At 34.9% G+C, this 26,536-nt stretch overlaps 1 protein-coding gene across 2 annotated transcripts in view; it reads left to right on the top strand.

Moving 5' to 3' along the window:
* Window positions 1–26,536, top strand: part of LOC150104042 (uncharacterized) — a 179,917-nt gene that overhangs the window by 55,441 nt on the left and 97,940 nt on the right. Inside the window, exons 2-3 of one of the 2 annotated variants that reach the window (XM_090396710.1) lie at window positions 14,046–14,160; window positions 20,467–21,108. In XM_090396710.1, the coding sequence (XP_090252836.1) occupies window positions 14,119–14,160; window positions 20,467–21,108 (684 nt within the window). In that variant the 5' untranslated portion in view covers window positions 14,046–14,118. The remainder of the gene's footprint in view (window positions 1–14,045; window positions 14,161–20,466; window positions 21,109–26,536) is intronic. The other variant, XM_090396709.1, reaches the window with a different exon arrangement.

The raw sequence follows: 26,536 nt of genomic DNA, 5'->3' as shown, positions 1-26,536 counted from the left end.
ACTAAATTTCTCGATTTTATTTAAATGTTTTTCAGTTTTATATTCCTTCCTATATTGTACATTTTATTCATTCCTTTCACTCAGTGAGTTTTAAAAGCAAAAGCCATTGACATTTGAGTATCGAAGAAGGTTACAAAAATATCGTATTTCCTTTTCCATCTTCATCTCAAGTGCATCAGAAACAAATGGCGCAAACTTTCGATTATAAAAATGTGGAGTTCTACCATTCACGTCTCTCTCTCTCTCTCGCTCCAACTTGCTTTGAGAAAGTTTCTATTTTATTTCTTATTCGAATTTGTGCAATAGAGCGAAGCCATCTCGTCTTTATAATATTTCTCTCCCCACCCCTCACTATCAGTCCTACACTATTATAGTTCAGATCATAAAAGCTGATAGTCTCAACATTTCTTTCTCTTTTAGAGTTTTGTCTCATCTACTATCTCTTTTCATTTCTGTGTTCCTATTCTTGATTTCAGAAAGATTTTATTTATATACGTATAAGAATTTCTAAAGGTAAAGTTGATTTTAATCATACACATGTTTCGATACATAACACAGAGGGCGCTTTTATAAGTCTTGACTGTTAACAAATGCTTAGCAACTTTAGGATAAGTAGACAATCAAATGCTGTTTAATAATAATAATAATAATAATAATAATAATAATAATAATAATCTGCGTACTTTACAGGCCCATAACCTATCCATATTGGTTTTCTCATTCCCATACTTTTAGAATAAGGTGGTTTGGTCTTATGCATAAATATATTTTTTATGTGTAAGTTGCGTGTTCTCCTGGGCAGTGTGCTACACCAAATATTATGTGTTTATCGTATTTCAATTATCTATGGGATACTTTATTCTAATCTAAAATGTTCTAACATTTTTCTAATTGAATGATCGCTTCTTATTTACGATATTCGCTTGCAAGCCAAAGACGTCACTATGATAGCAACATTCTCCAACTTTGAATTACCCAACTAGCCAAGTACTTAATCCACTGATGTCATTCTACTAATGTTTTACTAGACCTTACGAAGGATTTCCGTATTATAATGAGAAGTAATAACGAAGACTGCATACCATGTCGTATCCTCTTTCGCCTCGATGAATTTTTAATACAGGGATGCAAATCAGCCCATGGCCTTCATCTTACATAATGACATGGATTTAATTAGGATTGTGGAAGTATTCAGAGATGGACAGATTCCATCAAAATACAATTAGGTGCATTAACATACTAGAAATGGAAGCATGCATCAACTACGCATAGAGAATCAATATTAAAATTAGCCTTTTCATAGAAGCACTTGTTATATCTTGCATACGAATTTTTCGAGGTAATAAAATACCATTGTATCATTCCACTTGAAGATGCAAACCTTTCCTGAGTACTCAACACCTCTTTAGTACTGATTGATGATACAATGCGGAATCTATACGACGTTTTGCTTCCTGTAACTAAACTCACGTTGTTGTTATTACTGCTGGCGTTATTTCTTTTCCCAAACCTCTTCCTACAATTAGGCTTAGAAGAAAGCGGAAACTAAATGTAGTGCTAAATGAAATTCCGTGCATTTCTTATTACCTCTTAAACTCATTGTTTTGCTAGCGCAATACAGTTTAATTTTCTCCTGGGCATATACAATAATTTATAAGGTTCTTTCTTTAATTAAGTTCCATTTTTCTGGTCGCTTCCTTGCTCCGAAACATTCAATTTATGAAATCCTCGAAGAGCGCAATTAGATTGCCTGCTATCAGTTGGATGGAAGATAAATCGAGGTGTATCGTGGTAAACAACAACGCATTTTTCGTAATCCCATTTTCATTTATTTCAAAGAAAAACAAGGAAATGAATTTACCTCCAGCTGAAGGAAGAAATATCTCATTCATTATTGTAAATAGAAAATTAGCAAATATCGGTCTCTGTTATTAGCATAGGAAACTAAATTCAGAGTATTGTTTTCTTACATAATTCACAGTTGGTTATTTAGCGTTTTTTTTTTTTAATTAACCTTGAAACGTATGATTCATTTTCTTATGAGATCAGATTAATGAACAGAAAAGTGTGGATTGTTGTAACCGGATGGATAAAATATCTGCATAGAAAGAGCACAATCTAATTAAGATAACCATTAGGGTGTGGACTTGTAATAAATAATCCCATTATGTGCGTTTTGATTTAAAAATATGCAATTGGTCGTAGATTGAGAGAAAATAGAAATAAACATAGAAAACTAATCAGATTTCTTAAATGAGAAAAATATATCATAATCATTATTACCCTATTCCTATTCATAAATAATTTCCATTAGTACTTTTGAGTATCAGCATTGAGATACTAGCATGAATGCATCTCTATAGAGGGCGCTTTTGCGCGTATGTTAATAACTACAAATAGTTATGACGTAAAAATAACAGTCTCCAACTTTTTTAACTGGAGCGTAAAGCAGTGTTGGATTGCTGAAGTCCGATGTGTCGCTATCATAAAGAGAGAAAGAAAGAAAGAAAGTAAAATTCTAGCAAACTGAGTGCCTTTTACGTTTCTCACAGGCAAATGTTACACAGAATTGAAAAACAGAAGGTTTAGAGATTTTTCTATAGACTTTTGCATATTAGTATTTTTGCCTAAATACCCACTAAATACCTTGGCATGTTGTTATTTAACCATTAATAAGGGAACAAATTTGCACTCCAATCCCTTCGCAAAATATAAAGACTATTAGCCCTAATCAACCCCACTAAATACCTCGATTGTTATTTTTGGCCACCACTGCAAGGATGAGAATGTATTATGGAAATAGCAAGCAGTATTCCTTCGTTGGGCTGTCAGGCTTCGAAGAAGGCTGACAGTATTTTAATCTCACTGTCTGATGTGAAATGCTGTCACTTATACAGCATAATTCAATTATATGCAAATCAGCAAAGAGAGAACTCTAACCTTGAAAGTTTGATGAGAAAAATTCGCTTCAATAACGTTCCTAAAATTTATAATATTTGTAATTAAAACTTAACCATCATTAGACGAATACAATTGATCTTTTTTTTTTCCTCTGGAGAATAATACAGCCATTGCACATTGTTATTACTCAATTCACTGTGAAATATAAGGCAGCGTATGGTGATCAAATAATAAAGAAACCTGCCTTTTGTGAAGTTTAATTATTAGCATTAAAAAACTGATTAGCCCGTTTGACCTTTCGAAGAGCTTCTACTTTTGTTGTACACACACGTACCCATATTTTATCCCATTTTTAACGCGCATTTTAAAAGCCTGCGCATGACATTGTGTTCTGTAAACTCACCAGAGTTAATCTCTTCTCAATTTTTATCATTAAAAGTAGATTTAAAACAAATTGAGATGACTGGGAAATTTTTTCTCAAAAATACCAAATATTCTGTTTGAATAAAATCCCTCAAGCGAGAACAGAATTATAAACTATGTATAGACCAAAGGGAATGGAATTGGTAAAAGGTCACAAGAACTTGAATAGCGTTCAGTTGTTTTTAATGATAGTAGTGTAGCTACGACCATGAGGTGAGATTATTTTCTTCGGTCCAGTGTCAGTGATTGGAGCGAATCAAATCCGAGTATCCATGAAGGAAATAACTTTCTTCAGAGACTCTCTCACTCTATAGGATTCAAACTGTATTTCTTATATAGGGCAATCGTTATAATGACGATAGAATAGTAATTAATACTTGGGAATTACTGCGAGAAGGTTTTCCATCCATTACACGCTTCCGGTATGCAGAGTGGTAGCTTCTCATCGAGTGGTGAAAACCATCTGCTAGCCAAAGACATTACGACTCGTATAATGGAAAGTGAAAAGCAGTGATGCTATCCTCCCACCTGGACAATCAAGGTAGAGGTTTACTAATTGCATGTCATTCCGACACCTATGACGAATCATAGCAGTAGTAATATCAGTAATGCGCAGCTGTAAAATTTTAAAGCTGCGCATTACTAATATTATTTTATTTAGAATAAATTGCGTTAACTTGGCCGTATACTCTATTACAGTCGTGAATATGTCCCAGCCATATGCCGTTCCTGAGCCTGGATAAAAATGGGGGATTAGGGAAAGCAATGGTGAACTACCCTGTGAAACTCTCACCAGGAATACTTTGTCGGCAATGCCTACAAAGTCACCTACGGTCGGAAACGACTGAAAGGAAAACCAGTGGCCGTGCTCTTGATTTGAAGCCTAGGATGAACTCTTTGAAAAGCCAACTAAACTTAAAGCTGAATGTGTGTTTGCATTTTAATTTGGCTTCAATGTATATTAGAGGTAGAGAAGCTCTTCAAAAATATTTTAAACAGCATGCTTGCCAGCAAGAAACACTGAATACTACTTGAGAGAATAATGGAAAAGCTGCGGTTAGCTCTATTAGAACGGAGACTAGAAATTCCGCGGTGTATTTGGTCTTTATTCCAGGAATAGTTTATCTGTTTGATGATAAAAATTTCTCTCACCTTCATCTGAGATAGCCACACTAATTAACGTGATTAAGAAGGTCTGGAAAACTTTCTCGTAATCAGCGTAATCAGGATTTGAACTTCGTTTTTGTGAGAAGCACATTGCCTGTCAACTTACCACAGACGTGTTAGTGTCGAAAATGAAGAAGAGTAACAAAGGAACCACCTGAAGAACCTCTTTCTTTTTCTCCTGTGTGTGTGTGTGTGTGTGTGTGTGTGTGTGTGTGTGTGTGTGTGTGTGTGTGTGTGTGTGTGTGTGTGTGTGTGTGTGTGTGTGTGTGTGTGTGTGTGTGTGTGTGTGTGTGTGTGCAGGCCGGCGGAAGCGGGTATGCAGAGTGTGGACGCCGCAATGAAGGGGGCGCCGTCGCTGGGACACGGTTCATAAGTTCATTTTTAAGAAACAAAATTTTTATCATAAAAACAAAAAATTCTTAGGATGATCAAGATTAAAATAAATAAGGCCGGATACACCGAAATAAAAATTTAAACAGCCGCCTCTTTGATCAGCCGGCTTGTTTACAATTTTGCAGCGAGAGCAGGCTAAATGCTTGCCTGCAGATTGTTGTGCCTACTGCAGTCTATCTAAAGTGAAACGGTGAACGGTTTTTATGCGCAGAAACGAATTTTCGTACAAAAGATTTTTTGCTAGTTAACCAGTCATATGGTACGCATCTCAGTAGGCTACTGACAGTAGCGCAGTGCGGACTATTATTTAGTCTCTGTGTCGTGTTGTGTAATAATTTCTTGTGGGTATAAAATAGAAATGGAATCAAAAATTAAAAAACGTTATCCGGTGCACAAAATCGTAAGCGTCATGCTGCGAAAGAAGCAGATATTAAGAAACAAACTGGGGCTCTTAATAAATTTGTTAAAATATTAAAATATTCTGATGCAGATTGTAACCAACTCGATACATCAGAAATCAGAGTTGAAGAACCGTGCTCATCATCCAGTTTGCATGAAAGTACTATTGCAACTGTTGAACAAGATAAAAAGACGCATGATTTAAGTGAAAAACAGTTAGGAGAAGATTTCGTTGTAGTTGACCACGAAACTAACACATTGTTAGTCTCTGTAAATTTAGAAGATCCAGGTGAATGGTGAAATATTGATGAAAAGTTACGAGTTGTTTTAATTGAAATTGCATGTTCAAAAGAAAAATGTAATATATCCCAGAGATACTTATGGTCGTAAATTTGGCGATACGTATTATAATAGAAAAATGGAAAACGGGGAGCTCGTACCAAGAACATGGCTCATTTATTCCGAAACTTTAAATTCTGTTTTTTGCTTTTGTTGCAAACTTTTCGCACCTACTGAATCAAGTAGTTTTGTAGAAGGTTATAACGATTGCAGAAATGTAAGCACAACTCTGCATAGACATGAGACTAGTTTAACTCACATGAAAAATTTCTTAAAATGGAAGGAACTTGATAAAAATTTAAAAAACAAAACTACTATCGATTGCCAGACTTAAAGCATGTATGAAATGGAAAAGAAACATTGGACGAGTCTTTTAGAACACATGATTGAAATTATAAAATTCCTTGGTAGCCAAAATTTAGCTTAGCTTTTCGCGGATCATCTGATAAATTATATGAAAGGAATAACGGCAATTTTTTTTTTTAAATTAGTCGAACTGTTTGCGAAGTTTGATCCCGTTATGGAAAATCATGTTGAAAGGACCCTACAACGAAACAATAGGGTATACTATTTGAGGAAACACAGACAAAATGAAATATTGGAAACTTTAAGTAACGCAATCAGGGATACAATTTTATTATCAATTCGAAAATCTAAATAGTATTCCATAATTTTAGACTGCACACCTGATGCAAGTAAAACAGAACAAATGACCATTATTATTCGCTTTGTTTCCTGTGACATTGGAATTGTCAAGATCAGGGAAAACTTTTTAGGTTTTGCAGATATATCAGATTCCACAGGACGTGGTTTATGTGCAACAATAATGGAACAACTGGAAAAATGGAACATTCCCATTGAAGACATGCGAGGTCAAGGGTATGACAATGGGGCAAATATGAAAGGGAAAACATATGGGCTCCAAAATTTGCTTTTGAACAAAAATCCTCGAGCTTTTTACGTGCCATGTGCTGCTCATACTCTAAATTTAATCATTAACGATGCAGCCAAAGTGAATGCAGATACAATTAGTTTCTGCAATTATTCAAGAAATATCCTTTTTCTTTTCATTCTCTTACAAACGTTGGGCAATCCTTTTAAAATTCGTAAAAAAATTAACATTGAAACAGCCATCAGATACGCGATGGGAAAGTAAAATTAATGCAATCCGCCCTCTACGATATCAGTTAGGAGAAATTTACGATGCACTTTTTGAAATTTTAAATAATGAAAATTTTAATAAAGAAACTCAGCATGAAGCACAAACATTATGTGCTAAAATAAAGGACTACAAATTTATTTCTCTTATAACTGGGCATGATTTACTTAACAGAATAAACCCTGTGAGTAAAATGCTTCAAGACAAAAATATGAACATTACACTTGCTTTAGAATCTATCGAAAACTTAAAAATATTCTTACAAGAGTATCGATCAGTTACAAATTTTAAAGAAGTTCTACAAACGGCAAAAGAACTGAGTGAAGAGGTGGATGGAGAACAAGAATTTAAAACTGGTACGGAAGTTCGACGATGAAAGAAGACACGACAATTTGACTACGAGCATCATGACGAAATGCCACAATCGCCAGAAGATAAATTTAGAGTGAATGTGTTTTATACACTTCTAGACGTTGCAATGTGTTCGTTAATAGAAGGTTTTGAACAACTAAAAACATATTATGATAATTTCAATTTATTGTATAGATTACTAGAAATTAATAACGAAGATTTACGAAAAAATTGTGACGATTTAGAAATTCTCTTGAAGGACGGCGACAATAAAGACGTAAATGCAATAGAACTATATGACGAGTTATGTGCTTTCCGGGATATTTTACGGAAGGATAATTTAAATATTCAAAACCCTTTCGATATTCTTAATTTTATTGTGTCCAATAATTTATCTTTCCCTAACTTTTCAATTGCTTTAAGAATACTATTAACCTTACCTGTTAGTGTAGCGAGCGGTGAACGTTCCTTTTACAAGTTGAAATTGATTAAAACCTACTTAAGAACAAGTATGTCACAAAAAAGGCTTGTTAGTTTGGCTAATAGCTATTGAAAATGATGTATGTGCGGAATTAGACGTTAAGACCATTATTTCTAATTTGGTGAATATGAAATCAAAAACCATAAAATTTTAATTTAAAAAATTTCAAGTATATTTATGTAATTTAATTTATTCTAATATGTTCTAATATTTCTGAATTCTTTTCTTATTCTCTCATCTATCTTGTGTTTCTTTTATTTTCCTAGAAGATAGTTCCACTTATAAAAATTATTAAAAAACTTTTACAAGTTACTAAGAATTTAGTTGTTGTTGTTGTTGTCTTGTCCTTTGAAGAGTCCTAGATGCCTCCGTGTGCTCCCCACACTGCTCTGGCCATGTCTATGATTCTGCTTGTATAGAGCTGTTGTTCAGGATTAGGATCCATTTCTTTCAAGGCTGCTGCAATTGCTGGACAGACAAAGATGTGAGTGGGTGTCAGTTCAGTATTAGGGCAGTTGACTCGTCATTAAAAAAATGGATGCCGTTGCCACGTTAGTCACCTTGAAATCGGACCATAAGAAATTTGGTCAAGAGCTTCAAGGGGTCCATGAGGGGGACCGCGAAGAGGTGTGGTCGGACTCCCCCCCCAATAAGAATTTAGTAACTTGTAAAATGCAAGAATCTTTTAAACTTTAGTTCAAATAAATGTTAACTTTAATTAAAATTCATTTTAATTTTGTTAGCGATTCAGGTCGGTGAGAAGGCTATAATCCCTGTATCATTATATTCAACGATTAAAGTGAAGTGGCTTTATCAAAATTTGCTTTACATTTTGAGAATTTTTTAAATATTCGGGTTTTTAACGATTATCCCGTCTAGTCAACACCCCTTTGTTCGTTACATTTAGCGAACCAACGTATGGCTGTTCTGTCAAAATTTATTTAAGAAATTTCAAATAATTTAAATTTTTATTATCATAAAAGAACCACACACGCCCGGATTGTTACAGGGGCGCTTAGATAGAAATTGCATGCGGGTGGCAAAGACCCTAGCGCCGGCTCTCTGTGTGTGTGTGTGTGTGTGTGTGTGTGTGTGTGTGTGTGTGTGTGTGTGTGTGTGTGTGTGTGTGTGTGTGTGTGTGTGTGTGTGTGTGTGTGTGAAACGTATGCATGCTATTGTTTGGCCTTTAAATCCAACATTAGCTAACAAACCGTGTTCAACTCTTTTAATACTGTAGAAGGGGGATCAGGCTTATCTAAAGGACACCATCTGGTCGCGCGCGCGCGCGCACACACTAGGGAGGGAGGAAGCAAAAGAGGTGTAGCACACTTAGTGGTTTATCTGTTAACATTCTGTTGATATCGCAGCTTGAAAGATAATTAATAGAAACTGTGAACCTCTTTGTTCTCCCCCTTCAGAGGAGAGACCTGCGAAATAACGTGTCTACACCACACTTATCTGTATCCGCTAAGTGCTCGTTGAGTGGCTTTTCCCTCGTCTCAATCAGAGTCACGTCTTTATGAAGTCTCAGTAAAGAGACACATCTGCCACTATCCATGACGTTCAACTCTTCTGTAAATAAGAAATTAATATTATCCTGCATGCAACTCTCTGTTATGATGTTATTGTGGTATCACTGACGCTGCTTTACCAGAGAATCGTGCGTTATACTTAAATAACAAATTCTAAAACAAGAAACTCAACATCGCATATAATCTATACCCGAAAGAAACAACAGCTCCAAAACAGGAACGGTCCATTCTTCACATTGTGTAACCCATAAAAAAAAATTCTGAGAAGTAAAACGAACACAGATATTTAGAATGCAGTTTCAAATGTCTTCTCACAAAGGTGAGATCACAGTCAAATGAGCAGAGATTCACGAATTGATCACAGTCAGGATGATTCTCCAGCTGCAGCCATTAACGCTCCGGACATCCCATTAATTAAAACTATTGCTTTAGTCACGTGATTGACACCTGAGATTCCGCACATTACCTGAATGCCAACAGTCTATTAGGGGGTAATGAATATGTAACGAATCATAAGGCATTACGACACACTGAAATATCATTGAGTCGATAGGAAATTTGATTTTAAAAAGGCGAGTGGTGAAAAGTAATGAAAGGCATTTGAAAATGTATGAAGAGAACAGAAAGACAAGTTGTAGATGAAATTGCTGCACAAGGATTGCACAGATTGATTACGTGTTACAGAACACTTGCAAAGCAAATACTAATTTCCTTATTCCTATAACTAAAATATTACTTTAGGAATATTAATAATTTCATTCTTAAATAAAAAGCAGGCGAAGTCATTTTAGCTCTAACTCGTTTGAAAATTGGTGAGTAGTTGATCTGCACTCTTAGCCATCGCTATCGCTAGACTATGGCTATCAATGAATTTATAAGCATCCTGGGAGGAGAGCACAGTAGAGAATTGTTACCATTTCGTGCTTCCTAGCTCTTACATTGTGTGAAATACTCTTGGGTTCTTTGGTCGATATTCTTCAATCAGTTTTCTGAGGGAGGGACCTACTCCTATGCAAAAGATCGAATTTCTCGGAAACAGGCTAAAAAGACATAGGAAAAGTTACTCAGTAAGCGACTAGAATCTAACTTATAAGGGTCTTTCTTCTGGCAATTTAGCGTTATAGAAGCAAACGCCATTTCCGCATTCTTATATTTTAAAAAAATCTCATTTTTGTATATTATAAATTGGATCCTCCAAGCATCCTTGGAGGATACGTATCCTCCAACGATGCTTATTTTTGGAGGAATAAAGAATTAGGAAATTCTTAATTTTCCTTCTGCAAAATATCCCGAGAATATCCGTGATAAACATAATATATGTCGTAGCTCCTTAGTAGTTGGACCTAACTGAAAAATGTGTAATTGCAATTACAGATCATTAAAAAAAAAAAAAACTGTAGTCCTTTACATTCAGTTCCAACTGTCTTTCTGTGTTTCGGTATAAAGATCAGTCCCTCACTTCAGTGTCCATAATGCCAGATCAGTATGAAAAGCAGATATTCTTTATCTTATAGTGTATTCAGTTTTGGCAAACTACTGTTTGCTAAAACTGAATACACTATAAGATAAAGAGAGCAGCAAGTCGTCTGACATTTGTTCAACTTCTTGGGTTTTTTTTTCTTATATTTTTATTGGTAATTGACAAAATTAAAAATAATTAAGATTGATTCCCTAAAGTTTTCTTTCCTCCTGATGCCTTCATTTCCATGACTCAATTCGGCCTTCTCCGCGAATATTTCTCATAATCTCTAATTGTCAATTGAGTGTTCCTCCATAAGAAAGAATGGAAAAACACTTCTCCTCAATTCCTCCCCCCCCCAAAGAAAAACGACCTTGCTAGCTTCAGAGTATTAAAGAAAGGCGTAAAACTTTAGGCGGCTTTGTAGAATAATTGGTATACTTCCCAAGGAAATGCCACTAGGCGTCAAAAGATGTTTTCTGCCCTAAGTGCATGCAGCACCCAGATCAAACCATAAGGATGTCTGGATGAAGCACAGAGGAAATCTGTGGAGAGAAAACAATTGTTTCCTAAGCGATGCTTTCATTCAGTCTCCTTTCACATGTTTCTGCTTCACTGTTGACCTAATTTTACTTCCAATGGATTTCTGTTAGTCCTAAAGTGCAATACAAATAAACTTTTCACATCCTGCAGCAACTTCATCGGCTGAGATGGAGCTTGTGTAAGATCTGAAAAGATTTTGAGATTGCTGAGATTATCTGTGTTGTGTGAGCACTACACTGAAAGATCTCAGAGATGGAGGAAGGGATGATCTCTCTCTCTCTCTCTCTGATGAGGTACCAGCAACAAATTTGGAATTTTTTACGAGAAGATTACTTAAGAAAGAAACCTATAGGAACTTAATACGTATCATATGTCAAGGAGTTCGTTAATCCAGGACCTCTGCTTTAGAAATGAAACAAATCTCTTTCAGGACTACAGTAAACTCTGTTGGGTGCTTTACACCTGGTGCTGAAATGCATCAACCACTTAAAGACATTCACAAATTTCCCATATCTCAGAAGAAATTGAATCCACAGTCAGTGAGTTCACGATTGAAGGACGCTATACGTTGGCTACTAACGAAAACAAAAATGTTTATAGATGAAAAGAAACTCTGTCGTTTCCGGCTGAGACCTTTTAATTAACCTTTGCTTGCTTGAAAGACGAATTGGGGAAATTTCTTACATCTTTATCCAAATTCGAATCCAGAAATTTCTGAAGAGTAACAGACTTCTAGATCGTATCACAGATATCCTTTGTTTAAAACTAAACGACTCAGAACTATGGTTTTACCCAGCTGGTTCATGGATTTAAGGAAGAATTTTATTTAAGAGAATCGTTGTACACTATCCTTTCAGATACATTAAAAGATTTTATTCTACATCCTGTATAATGTGACTACCCATTAACATTGCAATGTTAATGGGTAGTCCAGTTACCAACATTTCTAGGAGTTTATTAGCTCTTCTTATAACGGACTTTTATTTTAAGACTGGAATATATATTTTCTCTGATCTCGGCTGTCATTTTCTTAATAAAGAAGTGTCGTGAAAGAGCTGTTAAGTTTTACGATTCTTCTCAACATAAAATGCACGTCGGATGATTTTTATCAACATCGCCATTTCCTAACTGCTTCAAATGAATAACAGGCTCTGACCCTTCGATGCTTTCTACGAATAAAGTTAGTATGCACTCAGTGTTTGCTTTGGACTGTGCTTGTATGACAACATTTGTCTAATTAGAAGTTGCGTGTGGGTGGATGGGGGTGGGCTTTATTTATTGATCGATGTAAATTGGTGTCTCCTACACTGAAGTGGTTTTCTCCTAACTGAATAGGCCGCTGTCGACTCTGCGTGTCGTTGGAATGGAATTATATATCGCAGTATGTATTGTAATGCTCAAGAAATTCTAAACACTGTAATTAAGATATAATATCTTAGTTTTTGAGTTTAGTATTAGATGACTTTGATTTTGCCAATCAATTCAAAAGAAATATGTATAATGGATGCAGATTTGCATGTGTTTGTCCTCCTTATTATGGATATAACCACAATGTCTCGCATATGGTTTCTCGAATACACGATCTCCAATATCTAGCTTGAGATGTCCGTTTTTCAGGTTTTAAAAAATGTACTTCTCTCTCTCTCTCTCTTATATCTTTAATTGTTCAAGATTAGTCAGTCCTGTCTTAATTTCGGTCTCTCTCTCTCTCTCTCTCTGTTCTCTTTCCTTGTGTCTTTAAGTGTCAAAGATTAGTCAGTCCTCTTCTTAATAACATCATTTTTAATTAAATCTACGCGTCTTCACTTTCTTTCTTAGTGATGGAAAGGTAATAAATGCTATGAACCCCCAAACGCTCTACTTAATGATCACTGGTCCTCATTGTGAGAAGACGAAAATGCCATTTCTAGCTGGTCTTGACTTTTGCTTATTCTCATGCTGATCGCTCTGAAGATAATTACTGTTTCTTTGGTTAACTGTCAAGATATTTTCCCCTTCCTCCCTCCCCATACATTAAGATTATACAGATTACGATATGGCAATTCAAAACATCATTAGTGATAGGTAGATGGCGCAGTTATCCAACCCATACGCACAACACACTTCCATAGAAGGAATATTGATTAGCTGGCTTCTGTTTGCTGGTATCCCACTCGCTATCGCAACTAAACTGTCGGTAGCGGAGAGATGAGAGGAGGCCATGGCGACTGTGGGTATTTCAACTTTTGAACTTGTAACCTTCCCTAAAGGAAGCGAACTTCGTAACAAAAGAAGAAAATAATGAACCGAAATAGGACAACGGACGATCACATCACAGGCTGATCTTATTGATTAACCACGTCGCCAAACAATGTCTTTGGACCTGAATAGAACACAATCTTGGGAGACTGAAAGTGATCAACTTTCTAGAAATAGCTAAGGAAAGAGATGAACGGAGATGCTGGGGATTCCCTGCTAATGTTTCTTAATGCAGGTGAGATAGTAAACGATCTGTAATAGAACTGACAGCCATGAAGAGGCTCTGTACTAGTCTTAGACTACCGGTAAGTAATTCTCCATCTGTTTTGTCAGCTGTCAATTGTGGATTAAATAATCACACACACACACACACCTATAAATTGTTGGCTGTGTTTATTTTCTTACTGACATCCTTTTAATTATAATGAGGATTTTAACCATATGGAGATTCTGGATTAATCCACGTATTGATATGATATTGATTAATCCAGATATGATAGATACTGTGTGAACGTTGAATAGTTGTTCCAGACATGATGTTAGGGCCTCCCTCGATGAGTCTGTCGACTCCTTGGAGTTTCCCGGAACAATAATAATAATAATAATTTTAGTTTCAGTTTTCAATGTTGAATGTCATCTAGTACTTTATTTCCTTTTCAGTAAGGATCATTTTTAGCAACGATGAACTCAGTGTAAAGAGAAAAGTCAATACTATATCAAAATACGTGCATTGATGCATCACATGATCATATGTTTCAAACTGGTGCCACTGGAGGTTAGTGTCATGGGTAGTTTATTTTTCCTAAATCCTTTATGGTTTTATGCCTGAAAATTCTATTGCAACCAGTATATATATATATATATATATTCATTCATTCGATCCCATTTTTATCAACGCAGTGATTTGATGTAGCAGAGCCCCCTATATCAAAAACTTTTTCATTTATCTCCTGTGTTTTCATTTTTTTTTAGTTCATTTTCAATAAATCTTTATCGTAATAAGCATTTTATTCATCCAGATTGTATTAATAAAGTAAGCCATTTGAATAATCAAATAAGATTAATTCATAAACACAATACGTCCTATATTTTGAACAAAACACAGGGTGTCCACAAATGTTTACCTTGATTTCAACTGTCTATAATATTTTAACAATGAAACTAACTGAATGAATTTTGTTGCAGGTAAATTTGGGCACTCATCAAGTTTCCATACTGATATTTTCAGTATACTGCTTTTGCCACCAGGAGCGCTGCTGCTGATTTTCTTTAAAAATGGCTTCAGTACAGGAAAAAGCATAATGTGTTCTGTGGCTAGCAGAAACAATGAAATAATTTTTTTAAATTTAAAATTGCAAAATTTAAATTTAAAATTTAATAATTTAAAAATGTTTAATTAATAGTTGTTATGCATTGAAGTCCAACTTTGTGTTCCATTTCAAATATCCACTGAAGAGTTATAATATATTATAAGCATGGGCCCAACATAAAAAAAAAGGGTAAACATTTGTGGACACTCTGTATTGACTGTAAGATAAATCTCGTCTGTCAGTTACGTTATTTATATACTAAAATCACATAAGAAAGGTTGGAAAACCAGTAGCATATTTTATGATCAACTGGAGCAACGTTGTAGGTTTTTTTTTTAGGGGGGGGGACTTCGTTTTCGGTAAGTTTGAACTTAGACTTATGCCTTTGCATGCTTAGATGAAAAAGGAGAGATAGTGGTAACTAGTTTAGCAAGAAAATGCTTATGAAAATACCTATAGAAAAGGTACAAGAAAGTGGTTGAAATAAATCTGTCTGAAAGAGAGAGCTGATTTTTAAAGAATTATTTTATGCAATCCCCCTCCTCCCATCTTAAATATGACATTATTTTAAAATTGGGTGAATTTCGGATTTGTATAGTTTTACAACTGTGAGAGCTAGTAGTGTCTTGAGTTGAAAAGACGGTTTTATTGGCAGATGAAGAAAGACTATGAATGTGATGGGAAAGGCTTCAAGGTGTAAGTCAGCTCTTCAGAAGAGAAAGGTAATCTTATCTTTCTCTTCTGGAGATCTGAGTATTGTCCAAGATGAGGAAAAGTTGAAATAAGATCTTTCTTGCAAAATAATAAAACAAGACTGTGTTTTGATAGTATTCAAGTTTACTAGGTTATGTTTGCCACAATGGAAATCGACAAAATCGGTGTTTATGGAAAATCTTGAAGCCTGAATCATTTGAATTACAAGATTTGTCAAATGAAAATGAATGGAGTGTACTGTCATATGAAAAACTGTGGATGGGATTGAAGATTAGTAAGATGTATTTCATTTTTATCTTTCTTATGTCACAAAATGTCTCGCGATTATTCGTAATCACTATGACGCAATGTAAGCAAAAAACATTTCGATTAGACATGAATACTCAGCATGTATTCTTTCGTGTGTTTTTTTTTCATTCCCTATCTTAATATTATTCTGATCAGCATATTTAATATTAAATTAATGTTAAATATACTGAATCATAAAGATCTCCAAATAAACATAACTAACATCAAAGGATGCTCTATAAGAACAAGGTATTTGGCCGACATAAGTAGCAATTGTTCAAGAATATTTGTCATTTCCGGGATGCATTAAATTTAAGTTTCTCTTTTTAATACGAAAGCTTTTAAATAATTTTCTTTTAGTAGATTTTAGTAGATCTAATCTGAGTGCGACCTTTATATATAAGATATAAAGAAATTAATCCGTACTACAAAAATGACACCATGTTGCGTTGTGCATCCAATTTTGCTTTCATTGATTAAAACGTAAATAGTTATTAAATAATGATAAAAAAAAATAACAAAGTAAAAAAATATAGAGATTATATTATTTAAAATCCTAATACATTTTCATACACCTTTCATTTTATAAAATAACTTTAAACTAAAATGAACGAGATGCAATTCATGGATTATTGTAATTACTGTTCATAAATCGTAATAAATTTGTGCCGCTAGTGTCATTCGGTAACTTTTGAAGTTAGTTTGTTCTATGTTCAAGCAATTTGCACTTAAACTCGATATAAATTTCAAGAAAGAAATGGCCACTACTGAACAAACACAATATACAGCCTAATGTTTTCATTAGGGACCACAATATGAAAGAGAGTGCAAGTGTATAGGGACCGATAGTCATTTCTGTAAATCGGGTAGTTGAATTACTTGTTGCAGTGATAATTCCTATACACCTTGTGGCTTCAATAGGAGTTTCTCTGCTATTATGACAACACCACTTGTGGCAGGCAAGATTACCGATATTATCCCTGACTTAATTTGGTCCATGGTAATTAGAGCGATCCAGATTTAATTATCTTTCACATGTGCAAGCGATAGCTTTTGATAAGGAAGAATTCACTTGTCTTACAAAAGTCGCATATCATCTTCCAGGAGCTTATAAAAGATGCAAATTATTGCCGGCCGAATTCGCTAATTATTCACATAAGAGCTAAATCATTCTGGTTCCAGTAAATAGAGATTACTTAATCTTACCAGCTATGGAATACAAACAAAACCTATTATTATTCTTTAAGTTAGCGTTTTACGATGGTCTATAACTAGATATGAATATACTAATACTTAAATATCAGTATATTCATGTAGAAATTTGATGTATTTAGTTTGTTAATGAAAAAAAAAATCTAAATAACGATATGTGTTATAATAGCACTTATTTAATTTGTTTTATCTAAATAAAAACAAATTAAGTTTTTTTTATTTATTTTTATCCATATATAAATTTATTTATTTATGTATATAGAAATCCAGATTTATCTATTTACGAGCGTGTATAAAATAGCATTCAGGAAAAACATTTGAGAAATCTTTACACATTCTTGGCTGATGTTACTAATCTAAAATTCTTAAAAGTGATTTTTCCTCTTGAGTTTAAAATTTTTTTAAAAAAGATTTAAATGGGGATTTTATGCAGAATGTCAAATATTATACCCGGATCAGTATAATAATGTGAAAATTATACGCGGAGTACTACATAGATTTACACAGCATTGAGACGTGTATCGGCACACAAAAATACTTATTATTACAATAAAGAGCCTAAAGGCTTAATATGGCAAAGCTTGCCACTTCTATGAAAGACAACACATAACCATTTCCACTACTTTAACACGTGAACCCAGCCTCGGCTTCATATATTCGCCTTTTATTAGTGCCTTTGAGTGGCAAGCTCTGCCAGAATGAAGCCTTTGGGCTCTTTATTTTTGTAATTTATCTACACATTTAATGGCAATTAACTTATGATCAATATACATTTCTTACATGAGATGCTTGCTATGGTTGGAGAGGGTTCCCCCCCCTCTTAAGGTTTCTGCCTGGTCTCTGATGAGAACCAACAGTTCGAAACAACTGTCAGGCCAGTGAAACGTATATCATCAAAGGGTAGATTAAATGCGAAATTTTCGTACAAATTTTTGAGTCGATGTAGACGAGACGGGGGAGTTAAATTTTACTCCTTTGTGCTTTACTTATTTTTTAAATTTATTTATTATTTATTGAGAGGTCTGTATATCCCTGTGGAATTGGCTTTCGCTTCTCTCTCTACGACAGGCCTCCCCAAGAAAAGATTGCACTAAGTTCGATTATAATCGTTAATTAGAGGAACTTTGACTATTTTTTTTTCTCGACCGGTTCCCGAATTATTCACCCCTGGCACGGGCAAGTAGGTTTTTTTTTTTCCTTCATGAAACTTTGTTTTTTTTTTATCCTGTCAAAGAAATCGCTCCTAGAATTCCTCAACATTTCAGTTAATAAAATATAGGGTTAGGGACCACGAGATTAGTAAACTCATGCACTTCAATAAAATCAGTCTTCCCAACACATCAACAAATGCTAAGAAATAACTTTGAACAAAACTAGCAACGGAAATGAAACATAGAGACAATATCCCAATCATCGCAAGCGATCCGGTATTGCCACGTGCTCCGTACGTGATATAAACCTCGTTACTTTTTATTCTATGTTCCCAATAATTCAAGTGAGTGAATAGCGACATTCATCACTTAAATGGTGTATCGTGTATTTTATGGTCCAAGATAAGCTAGAACTAGTATCAAATAATTCATCAGTCCAGACACGTCTTTCGACACGTGGAATTAAGGTTATTTTAAGATTGATAAAAAAAAATAATAAAAAAAAACAAAGAATGTTGAATTTGTTTTGTGATTTTTCGCTGTACACTCCCCGACTTGCTGTTTTTAACCACTAAGTTGATCATTATATTTTCGTACCCTGCTTAAAAGTCATACTTTTGAGAACATATGGAATAACATAAATATTCAAATTACTGACGTATTCGTAATATCGAAATTGTTAAAAACCAATCACGAAACCTTGAATAGTAAAATAAAATAAAAAAAAAAAAAAATTGGCTGCTCACCAAGTTAGTTTGACCTTCGGCAGTTGGAATTTACTTGTCAAGTGCACTGCTGTTTTTTACGCAAGTAATTGGCTTGTTAATTCAACTAAAAAGATTAATATTCCCACTCTCCCCTGATTTAAGCAACCCAATTTGCGTCATATTCTACCCACCTGAATATACGACTAGCAAACGGCAGTAAACATGTTCTGAGCTCTCCATGACCGGAATATAAATGATTGCTAGTTGGGTCACTCTACAACAGTATTTGTTTGTGTCTCTTATCACCTTTTTGCCGTTTCTCTTTCATTTTCAGTCACTCACAATATTTAAAAAAATCCTCAACTGGATCTACGTACACTAAGATTGAATAAAATTTAATTTGCTATTCTCTTTGTGTTCCACATAAACCAGAAATATATCTATATCCCCCCCCCCAAAAAAATGCAATAAAATGTAATGAGAGAGACTTTCTATCAACTTCTGTGGCCACTTAAAAATGATATACATACGATTGTAACATATTTTAGAAACCCCTGGGCTAATGGTGGGAATGCAAATTGCAATGGCATAATGTTTGCTTCCGGTAAAGAAAAAAAAAAACTTTAACCTTGGCTTTAAATAGACACATATTCATGAAATTCACAGTTCTGAGAATTCGAGATTTATTTCAGTAGCTTGAACTACTGATGTAAATGGGTGAAATTTGGCACGAGTGGTAGCGTCTGTCTGTTTCAAAGAAAACAAATCTTATGAGAATAACATCGTTTTAAGTTTCCTTTAATAACGCCTCTAAAGTTCTACTGATTTAGTGTTCTCCAAAAGAAAAAAAAAATGTTATTTCTGTCATTTAATATCTATCTAAGTAAGTCCAACATCCACCACTATGTGGTGCTACTGTTCAAAGTCATAAACTGATAATAATCAACAAACACCAACTTGAGCTATCGAATTCTGTTAAAGGTCAGATAAACATATTCGAAAATTCAAACATAGAAAAAAAACTGTTGCTGATAAAACTAATATTTCTAAGTAATTTTGTACCCAATGAGTTTTATTTTATGACTTTGGACGCCTGTGTTGAATGCTATCACTACATATGACTGTTGATAAGACTATACGTCCCAAACTTTACAGAGATAGGACTAATGACTACTAACAAGTCATCCCCCTTAGGGAGGGGTGGGGTAGGGATTCTTTAGCGATATGCGAATAGTTTAGCATCTCTTCTAGTAGGAAATTGTTCAAAGATCCATATAGACAATGGCTTCCTGCTGCAAAAACGAGTTTTTATTACATTAAACTACCGGCTCTTCTACGCTAGTTTAAGACTTGGTTATTGGCCGATACCGTGTGGGGATGACATTTATCTCTTAAACGTTATGATAGAGCTTAAAAAGGAAATATAAAAGCATTTCTCCTTCCATAAGATACATGTGCATGCACTTAAAAACTAATGGTCCATTCATATGCCTATCACATATAATTAATGAGGTATATGCAGGACCATGAGTGATGTGAAGATAAGCAATCATATCCTTAATTCCTGCTTGTCGCGGCTAATGACGTCATGGATAACGTCATTTATCTAATTGAGAACACACACATATACAGTGACATTCACGTAGTGTTTAACAGTGTACTCTAACTGCAACGTGTATTTTATTTTCTGTTTTTACAGGAAGTACTTGTGGAAGAGTCTGAAGATCCTTCTAAGAAATGGACCGTAGCTGCCATGGAACGCTACATGTGTGAACACTCCGAAGATAACGTCGCTCTTGGTCTTCTACCTACAAAAGAGACATCCATCATGAAAGAATCGGAGAAATCGTCAATCGGAAACAATGGTGATGTCGGAGAGAGTGGGGGAGAAGACTCTAGTCCTTCTTGGGGTTCCAGTAGCACCGGCAACACCCCTTCGTACAGTAGCGGATGTCTGGCATTCGAATTTGGACAAAAGTGCACGGTGAGTTCTGACGACATCTTGTCGAACACTGTGAACAGCGACGGAGCAGCGAGAAAAGTTGAGGGTAACGGCAATTTAAAGCGATCCCACACTTCCAAATTAAGAATCTGCGGTAGTCTGAGTTCGGACCAGTTAGATGTGCTGGACTCGGAACCCGAATCGCCTACAGAAACTGTCACCAGAATGCACAAAGGTAGGAAAGGATCTGCGGACATTGGTAAACCCCGTCTAGCAACCGAAGGAACTCCGGGATCTACAGAGAAAGGAGGAAAACTTTCTCGATTGTTAAGGAGAACCCACAGTGCAGGATGTTCGAAAGATGTGCCCGTACATGCGCTATTCTTGAGGGAAAGAATGGTAAGTTGACCTTTCCGATAATTGTCATCATAATAAGAGCCGTTTTCTGTTTCCAAGGGATGTTAATGCGCTTAAATAAGCCTTCAGATCTCAGGAGAGGCGTTGCTATAGTAAATAGACTTACTACATTGAGGGAAGAAGCCTCTAATGCACTTAATATACTCGCGTACCTCAAAACCTTTTGAATGTGATTTTCTCCTGGGTTTCTGTTTATCTTTCTAATAATGTTTCCTAATTGAAGAGTGAACATATAGAATCATTTAATGTCAAATATCATTTGATCAAATGTTTATTACTGCCAGTATAGTGGAACTTTGTAATTCTTCTTGCATTTTGTATATTATTGGAAAGAGAACATTTGAAAATTTTGAGTTTGATCTTGAACTGCTTTAATCTGGAAGAGCAAAAATCTCTTTTATAAATAAGCAAAAAAACAATAAGAAAAACTGGCCATGCTTACTTTCTCACCTTTAACTGAAAAGTCTAACGTTTTTTTTTTTGCATCCTAGATTGGATTAGAATTACCTGATACTGCTAAATACCAACTCAGAAGCTCTCTCTCTCTCTCTCTCTCTCATGGTGCAAATATTTCCAATATTTATTCCTCATTATATCAGATACATAAAAGGTATTTGAATATTTCTTGTCCTCAAACGGAAACTCAATAATATTTGAAACAGCTGACCTTTCCGAAACTGGGAAGTGTACTTCTCTTTCCAGTTTCGTTGGCAATCCAATATATTTTAAATCCCCCCCCCCCGTAACCGAAAAATGCCTGCGCAACTTTGTCAGGAAAACTTTTGATTCCCCCAAACTCCTCAGAATCAACAAATGTTCATTTTGGAAAGGAAGAAAAAAAAATGTTGTAACTGACAAAGGTGATTGGTCTCATAATCGCAATAATTAATTCGGGGTTGAGAGACACTCCGACTAAAATAGAGTTTTGATGTATATAGCTGAAAGGAATAATCCATAAAGATATCGCTCACGAGGAGGAATTTACAATAATTACTGGGAGTATGGCAACAACATCCTGACCATAAATTGCTACAGTAAAAAAAGTCTGAAATTATAAATAAATAAAATTATAAATACCGGGGCAAAAGTACATAGACATAATCATTTATGGTAATACAAGGCTGTCCATTTAAAATTTTGATTTGTAAAAGAAAACTGGCGTAGAACAAAATATGAAATCATCCTTAATACCAACATATAATCAACTGCTTAATACAAGGAAACAAAATATATAAATTGACTATTCCCCCCCCGCTCCCCCCCAGAAATAAGATTTGGTGTATTTATTCTTAAAATAAGAATGTCAGTCTTAAACTATATTAACACTGAATTCTATTTTGTCATAATCATGTAAATACAAGGCTGTGAATAAAGTCTAAGGAAGGTTTAGCGATTAAAACCACCTCACAGAACTTTCCACCACACACCACGTATAATATCCAAATACAAGAAAGCGTGTGAAAATTGTATGACTCAGATTATTGGCCATTGAGAGGTCTATTTCTGACAAGGAGGAAAAACTGAAGAAAAAATTCAAGATATATAGTTGGCATTGTCTGTTCAAGTAACTGAAGATATGGCAAACAGTTCAGGAAATAATAACCGAGCTAATAATGAAGGAAAGAAAGAAAGACGGAAGAATGAGTATCAAGTGATCAAAGACAAATAATGAAGTAAAATAAAAAATCAGATTTGTCATCCCCCCCCTCCTGCCCAAACTACAAAAAGTAAAAGAAAGTGTTAGCGCTCACATACGCTGTGAGTGCTAACACTCAGAGAAACAATTATAAAAGCTTAAAATATATTTTATAACATTAGTATAAAAATTATTTGGAATATGTCTTATCCAGTTGTCAGCATGGATTGCATCCATGCTGACAACTGGATAAGACTATTCATCCCCGCACTCTATTCATCAGACAAATACCCCGCTTGTTGGAGGTCTGAAGTGGCCTGGAGGACAGCAGAGTTTTATGATTATGTAAGCCTTATCCTGATTAATGTATTATAAATTTACAACCTTTCATGAGTACGATCCCAAAAATAATACCAGCAATAAGTACATTTTCTCAAATACTTTCCCACCGTCTTTAAAAAGTAACCTTAGAGGGATTCACTTCAGGAAACACATAAAAAAAGTCGTATCATTCCCTCTCAAGCACAATGTAGAAAACGAAGAAAGAAAAGAAAAATCGGAGGCTCACGTTCCTCACGAAACCAATAAAAAAATAATAAAAAAAATACGACACGTGTCTTCCTACTTTGGGGCACGTGTCGTTCTAACAAAGTGGAATAGTCAAAACATAAATCTTACCAAATCAAATCAGTGACTTTATCGAAAACTTGAAAAGCAAAATTCACTTGATCGTTCAAGATAAACAAAGGTTTGGTTAAGGAAAAAAACGAAAGAATTGATGACAGGTAAAAAAAAAATGGCTCGCTAGCAATACTTGCTTCGAAATTTTATAAAAAAAAAAAATTTAAACGGTAGAGTAGGTCGTTCCAAAGACGACAACAGCAAATGTTTAAAACCATGAAGTAAACGACAGATGTATTACAATACTCACTGAGTACAATTCGAATCAATAGAATAGAAAAGTCTGGGAGAGCCTGGAATATATCCGATCCGAATACAGCTGAACCATAAATCGTTCAAGAAATAAAATTAAAAAATAAAGATAAATAAAAATGCATTTTATGTTCACTCGGAGTACCAAAAATACAGCTTTTGTAACAAGAGAAAAGAGAAACACAGAAAGAGAGAGTGTCCTCGGAGCATCTGATGTTCGAGTGTCATATAGCAGGGGTGGCCAGAGTTTTTGCAGCAAGAGCCCTAGTTACCTACCAGAAATCGTTAAGAGCCACAAATTTACTTTTTTGGAACATTTTTAAGGGCAACATCAAAATCTTCCTTAATATCAACGCCACGGGTACTATCTTTTAATGCTATTAAATCTAATAATTCTTCTCGCGTCACTCCGTCCTCAAGAACGAAACGAATAAAAATTGCTAATTGTGGTTGGTCTGTAATGTCAGTTGATTCTTTTGTACCTTTTTAAATTTTCTGACAAGTTAATATAAATATAACTACATTGCCGAACATCAATGTAGTTAATTGAAAAATTAAATTAAAAACAATAGAAAATTAAGAAAAATTATAAATATTTTTTTTTTGTTAGTTGAGCCGCAATAAAACTTAAAATAGCCACATGCGGCTCGAGAGCCGCAGTTTGGCCATCGTGGTCATATAGCACAAACAAGACACTTACGATGACACAAAAAAATTACGATTAATAATGAAATGTAACATAGACATTTATACTTACACAGCTCTTATCAAATTCTTCTAAAAAGATTTAAAGGAATTTTAAAACTTTTAAAGAAAAGTTTTACATTTTTTTAAATTTTAAAACTTTTATTCATTCCTTTTTTTATCCATAGCAAAATATTTTACTAGTGATAGTTTATTATATTTTTTGGGGAATAAATTATCTTCTGGTTATACAAATAATGATCCGAATTTCACTAGTGGGTAACTACACCCATAAGATTAATTAATCATCTTATCCTATTAAAAATCATAATTACGGAAACCAGGGTTAATTTGCAGATTGTGGGCTCTAAGGGCCTTTAAGTGCAAGCGATAAATAGACATAACGCTTCGTTGATCTCACAATAGTTAAAACAGAAATTATCAACTTCAGTTGGCGGTACAAAAGTTTAGTTAGAAGCGTCTTCCCTATTTCTCCGAATGCACGAATTACAAACCTTGTTAGTAATTTTTAAAACGGTGTTTCACTTCGAAAAGGATTCCACAGTTTAATTTCTTTCTTCAATAATTTATGAGATAACCTCCATTTTATTCTCGTGTTATGTAAAAAGTAATAATTAACCTAAAATTAAAATAAATAAATAAAAAAAAACTAAAATACCGAAAAAATGGGGGGGGGGGATAAAAAATGCCTGAATATGAGAAACTGAAAACCAATGAAGAATCGTTGCTCTAAATCTATCACTATCAATCCAATGCTATTAGTCTTACAAAGTATTTAGTATTTCCAAATAAGATAAAATAAGATCCTAGATAAATATAGTGTAGGCTACTACTTTCCTCGAAATAATGGCTTAGACTTCCAGTGGGAACCCAAAAATGTTGGGGGAGGGGGTGGCATCTATTTCATCCAAACAATAAAAATACTCAGAAAACGGATAATAAACCACAGAGCAGTTGGAAGGGCAACGGGACATGCGCTATTTGAATGGAAAAGACCGGAATTCGATTCTAACCATGACAGGAATCTTTGTATAGGCATTTTCGAAGTGAAGGTGAGTTAGTCGATCTCATATGAATATAGCAGGGTTTTTTTTTCTTTATTTATTTTCCCCAGAAACTCGGATTTTCATTCTGTGTACGGCATATTCTGTATGTAGGCAAATCGTTCAGAGAACATACGCAGCTAACAAACAGAAACATTATGTAGTGGCTGGTAAATGGTGTAGTCAAGATGGTAATTTGTGCAGTGTTCGATTGCTTCTTGTGATATAGACTGCTGGTTCGCGAGTTCTCGAACTTCATGAGCATGCAATTAATAATAATAACAAAAATGAATACGATAACATATCTAAATTCATAACATCCTATCAGATAGGATGTTATGAATGTCAGGTGATAGATAATATTGCTGTTCTGAGATTACTTTACTTACTAGTGGTCTGAAATAGCTAGAAAAAAAATTATATTTGGTCTCTTGAATCGTTTTCGGAAATATCTAACTAAAAAGCCCACCAAATGTAATAATATGCTATGCAAACAAAAACATACAATCCTGTCGTTGAATACTTGCAGTCCAAGCTATTTTACCATTCAAGGTCATTTGACAGTTTAATTTGGCTATTCCGTTATAAATCGTCTATTAAAAATAATTTTGATGTGTCCATAATTTTACGAAATCTGTTACTTCAGCGAGAGCCTGTGTAGCTCAGTGGATGTGGCGTTTGCACACCACCGCGCTAGGCCGCACGAAGGAAGTCTTGGTTTCGAGTCTAGTCGGCGACTAGAGGAAATTTTTCTAAGCCTTTTTTCGACCGGTTCCCGAGTTAGTCGATCTCTGGCACGGGCAAGCAGGTTTTTCCTCCCGGAAACTCGGGTTTTTCGTCCTGTAAACTCAAGAAAATCGACCGTAGAACCCACATTATTTCAGACATTAAATATATTGTGTTAGGGTTAGGGACCACGAGATGGCGGCACATTTGAGCCGTCTCTCTTCACTGCGTACCGCTTAATTAGTGATAGCTTTGGGCCATCTGTCTCTGATTGGGTACCAGTGGAGATTGAACTGCCCACTCAGTCTCCAAAAGTTAGATAGGGCTAAATGGCCTCGCCTACTCCCGTATACGGGAATAAAAAGGC

Source organism: Typopeltis vanoorti, chromosome 8 (genome assembly GCF_054136105.1).
Source record: "Typopeltis vanoorti isolate ZY-2024b chromosome 8, IOZ_Tvanoo_1.0, whole genome shotgun sequence".
Taxonomy (NCBI): domain Eukaryota; kingdom Metazoa; phylum Arthropoda; class Arachnida; order Uropygi; family Thelyphonidae; genus Typopeltis; species Typopeltis vanoorti.
This window is presented reverse-complemented; position numbering and strand designations above follow the sequence as displayed.